This window comes from Pseudochaenichthys georgianus, chromosome 16 (genome assembly GCF_902827115.2).
Source record: "Pseudochaenichthys georgianus chromosome 16, fPseGeo1.2, whole genome shotgun sequence".
Lineage (NCBI taxonomy): Eukaryota > Metazoa > Chordata > Actinopteri > Perciformes > Channichthyidae > Pseudochaenichthys > Pseudochaenichthys georgianus.
In genome coordinates this window covers 44,182,498-44,191,148 of record NC_047518.2, presented here as the reverse complement: position 1 = coordinate 44,191,148, position 8,651 = coordinate 44,182,498, and the positions used below count along the sequence as shown (strand labels likewise).

At 40.9% G+C, this 8,651-nt stretch overlaps 1 protein-coding gene and 1 non-coding gene across 3 annotated transcripts in view; both read right to left on the bottom strand.

Moving 5' to 3' along the window:
• Positions 1–2,840: 2,840 nt before the first annotated feature.
• Positions 2,841–2,912, bottom strand: trnap-agg (transfer RNA proline (anticodon AGG)). Its single transcript has one exon. It is a non-coding gene; the product is annotated as a tRNA-Pro (tRNA).
• A 1,324-nt stretch (positions 2,913–4,236) lies between these two features.
• The window catches only part of nt5c3a (5'-nucleotidase, cytosolic IIIA), a 31,018-nt gene continuing 26,603 nt past the window's right edge, over positions 4,237–8,651 (bottom strand). For both annotated transcript variants that reach the window (XM_034102297.2, XM_034102298.2), the window contains exons 7-8: positions 5,989–6,189; positions 4,237–5,499 (exon numbers count right to left, since the gene is read on the bottom strand). In XM_034102297.2, the coding sequence (XP_033958188.2) occupies positions 5,398–5,499; positions 5,989–6,189 (303 nt within the window). In that variant the 3' untranslated portion in view covers positions 4,237–5,397. The remainder of the gene's footprint in view (positions 5,500–5,988; positions 6,190–8,651) is intronic.

Sequence of the window (8,651 nt, the reverse complement as noted above, 5' to 3'; positions counted from 1 at the left end):
CCCCACGGGAACTCCACCTTTCTCAAAGAGTACACTAACACTGAACCTGAACACACACTGCACGTGTGCATATTGTGTGTAATGTGTTTTGGGGGCCATATTCATTACAACAGGACTGTACGGTTATGAATGCATCATAAGTTAGTTATGATGTAGTTAACACAATATTGGATGATCGTCTTTTTTTGTCTGTGTTTTGAACTGAGATAAATCATGGGTCAAAATTGACCCGCGAACACCATGAACGGTAAACGGCTTTCGAACACAACACAAGGGTTGAATATAGATGAAAACAGATATTACTGTTGAGATCTTCATATTAGGTTGAATAATTAAAACGAAAGTTAGTTATAATCAAATATAGTCAATTATATTCTTGTATAACCCACAATGAAAATGTTTCATATGTTATGGTTTCTATATTTACAGTATAACAAAGTGGTTTGTTAAGTTGAGTGTAAGGCCTATAATGGTTTAGTGTCACTGATAAGGGAGAAGGCCGTTTCTTCCCTCTCCCCTCACAGCAGTACACAGGGAGGGGGGCTCCTGACTTAAGGAGAAATACATTGAGGCCCCAAAAAGGTGGTTATGTCATTGCCGAGAATAATATTTTTGCAAGTCCTACAGAGTAGGGGTCATGTCCTTTTTACACACATATGGAACGGTGTGTCTTATGCCATAGCCATAGAATATGTCTGGTCATAGAATAGTCTGGTCATGTCCAGTCCTGTACATCAGAGGCCATGCCCAGTTTCCACAAATATGGGTATGGAGGAGGTGTCTTTGGGTTTTTCTATCCTGTCTTTGAGCATAAAGACACTGGTGGAGAGGGAGCAAACGAGAGAGAGGGGGGGGGGGGGGGGTCATTTCATTTCATTTCAAACCTTTATTTATACAGATAAAATCCCATTGAGATCATTGATCTCTTTTCCAAGGGAGACCTGCTCAAGTAGTTCCACATGAAACATAAAAACATAAATAGAACAACAAAAGGACATCATACAGCATCATTTACAAAATTATCCACATAAACAGGTACCAATAGCTTCCGATTGAGTAGCATCCAACTGAGCTTTAAAAACATTTAGTGGCACCAGATTGTTCAGTTTCCATTTAATGACTATTCCAAGACAGAGGAGCTGCGCATCTAAAAGCTGTCTTCCCTAAGACAGTCCTAGCAGTTGGCACATTTAATAAACCACACAGCATTCGATCTCAGGCAGTAGCCACTTACAATTCTCCGAGAGATCAGGGAGCAGATATAAGATGGAAGTTTCCCTAGCATGGCTTGTATAAAAAATGTCCCAGTGACTGAGCCTCCGTACAGTTAGTGAAAGCAAACCAGCCCTTGCATACAGGGTACAGTGATGGGTTAATGCTTTACAGTTTGTCACAAATCTCAGTGCGCTGTGATACGCAGCATCTAACTTGACCAGGCAATTGGCAGGTGCATTCATATAGACCAGATCCCCATAGTCCAGCACAGGTCAAAAGGTCACAGTGACTAGCCTTCTCCTGGCCTCAAGCGAGAAACAGGACTTGTTTCCCTTGCTATACTCTCTCCCGGTAAAAGCTCTCCTTGGAGAGCTGGGTTTTTGCTCTCGGTAAGGTTCTCTCAAACTTGGTAAATATCTCTCGAATTTCTTTGTTGAAAGCTGAGTGAATTTCTTTGTGGAATGAATTGATGTTTGTTGAAAGTTAGTACGCTGCCACCTGTGAGGAAAGGTCCTCCGAATTCATGCGGGACTAGTTGAAGTATACGAATGTCGAAATGAGAAAATGAACTGATTTGTTGAATGAAAGTTGGAATGTGCCTTTTATTATCACCGGTCATTTATGAGGAAATGCTTCTAAATTCTATCGGGAGATTTTAAATGTCACAACTGAATTGGGCAGTTGAAGTTACAATTTATGGTAATAAATGTAAAACTGTGAATTAAAGTTTCATATTATAACATGATCACAGCATGGTAGGTTTTGTAGGATTATAATGTTGTAAAGAGAGAAGGTAAAAACCCTGTATAAGTTTGGACCTATTTTTCTTCCAATAAACTGATCCCACCTTTTGGACTGGAACAACTTAAAAGACTTCTGTACTCTCCTCTCCCGCTTCAAAGGTAAGACTGCACACTGCCACACGCACACTTAGGTAGGGCCACACCTCATTACTGATATCAAAATCCTTCGGGATCGCTTAAACAGATTAAGAGAGTTGTCTGAATTGAAACGGCAGTTAATTGAACCTGGTTCTTCAGGAGTTAATAGAGGTGAGATCTTGCTAACGTTGGTGGATCTGAGCCAAGCAGTAAACTTGCATGGACTCAATAACTTCTGTTAGGTTAATTAGTAGGTCTGAGTAATTTGCCGGAATACATTATCAGCTCCTCCCGACTCTTACCACCCCACTTGTTCAAATAAAGTCAGTCAATTCAAGTTGAAAACATGTTCTATAAAATCTAAGGTGAAAAAAAGAAAAAAGCCCAATAACTTATTTTCATAAGAAGCTTGAAATAAACCTTCCTATTTCCCCTTATTATCCGCAGCCCGAGGCTTCTGTGTTTTAAGCAATGAGCGGCTAACTAAGTAAAGTAACCCCTCCGGAGAGCTGGGATGTAGGCTGTTTGTTTTCTTAAAGCATTTTCAAGTATTAAGGATAATTTACCTACATTTGATTTATTTTGCTGACTTATAAGTGAACTTATGAGGCAATATACCTAACCTCGAGTGAGGGGCCCAGCTCTTTGTATCATTTTGTGTATGTGGCCCTCGGTGAAAAAAGTTTAGACACCCCTGCTCTAAATGAATAACTGCTTCTGTCAGACCCTGAGGGGCATAAAGAAGGGCTCGTCCGGGATTTGAACCCGGGACCTCTCGCACCCTAAGCGAGAATCATACCCCTAGACCAACGAACCATGCACACATCAGTAGGCTGTCTATAATTGGATCTACAAACTGCCACGTTGTTCAAACTTCATGCAGTTGTCCAGTCTTCTTCAGGTAAACCACAGTGCCATCTGTGGGACGTTTATAGTACTGCAGTCAAAACACAAGGCATCACTCACCCCAACAGTTTTCTAATTATGTCCTCCTGTTTTATGCTTGGAAAATATCAAAACATCTATGTAGTTTAACATTTAATAACTCAAAGACACACCTTAAAGTCACCAGTATATCATACAATATTGTATTTATAATGTATTGTTTTCTCAGTCAGGCAGACATGGACATATTTATTTGAATGTTCGACTGTTTTAAATTGATATTAATAATTTTGTCACGATTTATGAGCTATATATTTCCTGGCTTTAAATACTATATGCAGTGTGAATATAAAATGTTTTCCTTTATGTTTACTTAATGGTAACACACCTTTTTGATAGGATTATTCTCTTTTATAAATAATGTGTTCATACTTCCAATTTCTTTTTTCCTATTTTTAAACATGTTTTATTTTATGACTATTCTTTTTTAAATGTCTTTTTTGAATGAACTTACTGGAATTAATTAAGCTTCTGGGTGTGAATTATTTATATGTGAATTTAATTGCATTTATTTATTCCCTCATTTACTTATCAATAAGTAGGCTCTTGAAACAATATTGATCTTCATCCTTGTGTACGCACATATCATTATTTTAGAAATTACTGTAAATATTAAATTACATAATTGAGTTACTAAATTAAAGTAATTTTTTGATAAAAGTATACATTTCAAAAGGGATGGATAAAGTTCCTCTGTATAAACTCTCTGGCAATTAATGGATTTCTTTACAGTATATTTTAAAACGTGTACGCTGCGTACTGCACCTTTAAATGCATTCAGACCATAGATTCAGACCCAATTCTTTCTGGGCTGTTGGGGTCTGAGGTCTGTGTTCCTGAGCAAGTGTGTGAGCTCCAGCACCTACTGATCCATCATCTGTGTGTTTGGATAAACCTCTGAGTGGACTGTGTGCTCTTTTTTCTGGAGCGTTTACCTCGGACTAAAGGAGCTAGCTTAGCATGCTAGCTGGAAACACGTTCAGTCAGATTGAGAGTTTGATGGAGAGAGAAACGGTGTGTTTAACGGAGCTTGCAGGAAAAGGTGATCCAGTAAACACAGACTCACACCTTTGAAGAAAAGAGAAATCCATCTGCTTATAAAAACACAACACACCTGTATAGTACCTTCAGATATCTCTCCAGATGCAGTGAAACATAAAATACACATCTCCATATAACGGCCACATATCCAGAATGACATTAATCCCAGTTTTATTCATATATAATATTATATCTTAGTTTGCTTTACATAAAGTCAACAATAAGAAAAGGCAACATGCAGGTGATAGCAGCACATTTAAAACACAAAGAGAACATTGAACGCAACATTTTGAAACACAAGGAGACATGTTATACTTTCAACCTTCACAAAAAATAGATGTTAAGAGGTAGTGCTCAAATCTTACCACAAAATAGAAAAGGTGATGAAATGATTTATATTGTACGTCTAATGCTGCCTTTTATTGAACCACAGGCAGCAGTTTCTCCTTCTGTTCGACGGAAATACAGCAGAACTTAAATGGCTTTTTAATAAGTATTGCAGCACCTTTTACTTTGGTTTAAGGGGCTTTATCGTTGCATCTGATATACTGACCACTAGACGCCATCTTTACAACTATTCAATACCTTTTAGATCTTAAACACTGACACGGAGAACACTTTATCGAGTCAGCTTGCAGAGAAGTTAACTAATTCAGAGAGTAAAGAGCTGCTTCTTCCTCCGTGTGTCGATATGATGCCAAACGAGCACAATAAGGCTCAAAATGTTAATGTAAACATGGCTTTTATGTGCAAGAACTTCTTCCTACACACAAATCAGAATGACTGCCACATGTGTACAGGCCGATTCCCCGTAAAGTGCGTTTCCTGTCATCATCAAGTTGGAAATCCTTTGTTTACACGAATAATGCGTTATATTGCTAGCATCATATTTAATTTTACTTGGAAAAATATAAATTAAAAGGTCTTTAGTGTAAGGAAATAGTCTCTGCATTTTTATTTAACTTTCATAGTCACATGACCAGAGTACCTGAGGTGACAGCTTCACAAAAGACTCAGTAGTCTGTCGGCATTATCAAGAATAACCCTGTGAATAACAATGGTAACAATAATAATGTGCAAATTATAAAACATGGTTATTTATATTGATGTTTTTATCCTAAAACGACTTGGAGAGAACATCAGTAACACTTGAAACAGACAATGAGGCTGATGCTGCTGCGGGGGCTTTTAAAACAGTTCATTTAGGAGTAAAAATGTATTTAAAAAAAAAAAAAAGGCTTTTAAAGGGGGGTGGGGTACAGAAGTCTGACAGGCCCATGGCTGGAAGGGGCTGATGGGAGAAGTGGAGGGGGAGTTATAGGACCTTCTGGAGGATGGCATTGGGCACTTCCAGAGTCTCGTCTTTCACCAGGACGATGTCGTAAGAGTCCAGATATTTGTCCAGCCGCTCATCCACCTGCAGAGGAGTATGGGAATTAATGCATTACAGAACTGAATGTCCTCTTCCAACATGACAGTAACATGATAACAAAGGAATCCCAACTGCAGCTGTGAACATGACAGGATGTCTGATTACCTAGAAGAGAATCAGGACTGTTTTAGGCATATGATAGCTATGTGATGAACATGATGATTCAGCCTCTATGGAGATAGACATCAAGCATGCTCATTTCTGACGTGGAGCTAATCTGAAGTAAACATTGAAGACTGCTTTCTATTCCTCCATCTTGTGACTGTGTAACTCCCTCTCTTGGATATCAGCATGTGAAGGACACTGCTCAGGAACTAGTGGATGCTCTGTATGTGATGACTCCTTCCATTCTGGAGAGGATCACAGACACATGGATCCTGATGTTGAAGATCAAGCCGGGGACCAGTGAGACTTTCCTAACACTGACCTCCCTATTTTCTGTTTGTTTTCGTGTCCGTGGCCATGTGTCTGTACCTTGTCGTTGAGGAAGCCGATCTTGAGGATGTTCTCCACGTTGGGCGCTCCGTCGGCCATGCTCAGGTCCCCAAGGGAGTCCCCCATGAGGATGATGTTGCTGTACTCCTTCACCTGTTTGAAGTACTCCGTGTTCCTCAGGGCGCTGTCGTGTTTGTTGTACACGTGGATCAGCTCGCCTTTAAAACCCTTCAGGACGCCCTGAGAGAGGAGGAGCAGACAACACCAGCGTCAAACAGCACGCTCTTTAAGGTCCCCTGTTATACTGTTTTTCATCAATATATCGCAGGTCTCAGATATATACAGAACCTGTCTCTGATTGGCTGAAACACCAGACAGATCATTGCAGCATTACCCATAATCCCCTCTGTTTCAGCCCTGTTTCCAAAGTGCTGATTCTCCCCACGCCCCTCTGAGAGAGATTTGGTTACAAAGAACTCCATGGTGCTCTAGGAGGAGATTCAGGTGATAAGGGGGGGGGGGGTTACCTTGGTGCTGATTGGCTAATGGTTACTCAAGACAACACATCGTTATGACATCATAAAGTGGCCAAAATCTGATCAGCTCATTTTCAGACAGGTTTTTATAGAAATGGATCAAAAAGAGAGAGAATCTTTGTTCCTGAAACTTTCAGAGTCTCTTTCCACAGAGGGGACACATGTTGATGTAGAAGAGACATGAGAAGAGGGGACACATGTTGATGTAGAAGAGACATGGAGAAGAGGGGACACATGGTGATGTAGAAGAGACATGAAGAAGAGGGGACACATGTTGATGTAGAAGAGACATGAAGAAGAGGGGACACATGTTGATGTAGAAGAGACATGAAGAAGAGGGGACACATGTTGATGAGGAAGAGACATGAAGAAGAGGGGACACATGTTGATGTAGAAGAGACATGAAGAAGAGGGGACACATGTTGATGTAGAAGAGACATGAAGAAGAGGGGACACATGTTGATGTAGAAGAGACATGAAGAAGAGGGGACACATGTTGATGTAGAAGGGACATGGAGAAGAGGGGACCCATGTTGATGAAGAAGAGACATGAAGAAGAGGGGACACATGTTGATGTAGAAGAGACATGAAGAAGAGGGGACACATGTTGATGTAGAAGAGACATGAAGAAGAGGGGACACATGTTGATGTAGAAGAGACATGAAGAAGAGGGGACACATGTTGATGTAGAAGAGACATGAAGAAGAGGGGACACATGTTGATGTAGAAGAGACATGAAGAAGAGGGGACACATGTTGATGTAGAAGAGACATGAAGAAGAGGGGACACATGTTGATGAAGAAGAGACACGAAGAAGAGGGGACACATGTTGATGTAGAGGAGACATGGAGAAGAGGGGACACATGTTGATGTAGAAGAGACATGAAGAAGAGGGGACACATGTTGATGTAGAAGAGACATGAAGAAGAGGGGACACGTGTTGATGTAGAAGAGACATGAAGAAGAGGGGACACATGTTGATGTAGAAGAGACATGAAGAAGAGGGGACACATGTTGATGTGGAATAGACATGAAGAAGAGGGGACACATGTTGATGTAGAAGAGACATGAAGAAGAGGGGACACATGTTGATGAGGAAGAGACATGAAGAAGAGGGGACACATGTTGATGTAGAAGAGACATGAAGAAGAGGGGACACATGTTGATGTAGAAGAGACATGGAGAAGAGGGGACACATGTTGATGTAGAAGAGACAAGAAGAAGAGGGGACACATGTTGATGGAGAAGAGACATGAAGAAGAGGGGACACATGTTGATGTAGAAGAGACATGGAGAAGAGGGGACACATGGTGATGTAGAAGAGACATGAAGAAGAGGGGACACGTGTTGATGTAGAAGAGACATGAAGAAGAGGGGACACATGTTGATGTAGAAGAGACATGAAGAAGAGGGGACACATGTTGATGAGGAAGAGACATGAAGAAGAGGGGACACATGTTGATGTAGAAGAGACATGAAGAAGAGGGGACACATGTTGATGTAGAAGAGACATGAAGAAGAAAGAAGAGGGGACACATGTTGATGTAGAAGAGACATGAAGAAGAGGGGACACATGTTGATGTAGAAGAGACATGAAGAAGAGGGGACACATGTTGATGTAGAAGAGACATGAAGAAGAGGGGACACATGTTGATGTAGAGAGGGACATGGAGAAGAGGGGACCCATGTTGACGAAGAAGAGACATGAAGAAGAGGGGACACATGTTGATGTAGAAGAGACATGAAGAAGAGGGGACACATGTTGATTAAGAAGAGACACGAAGAAGAGGGGACACATGTTGATGTAGAGGAGACACGGAGAAGAGGGGACACATGTTGATGTAGAAGAGACATGAAGAAGAGGGGACACATGGTGATGTAGAAGAGACATGAAGAAGAGGGGACACGTGTTGATGTAGAAGAGACATGAAGAAGAGGGGACACATGTTGATGTAGAAGAGACATGAAGAAGAGGGGACACATGTTGATGAGGAAGAGACATGAAGAAGAGGGGACACATGTTGATGTAGAAGAGACATGAAGAAGAGGGGACACATGTTGATGTAGAAGAGACATGAAGAAGAGGGGACACATGTTGATGTAGAAGAGACAAGAAGAAGAGGGGACACATGTTGATGTAGAAGGGACATGGAGAAGAGGGGACCC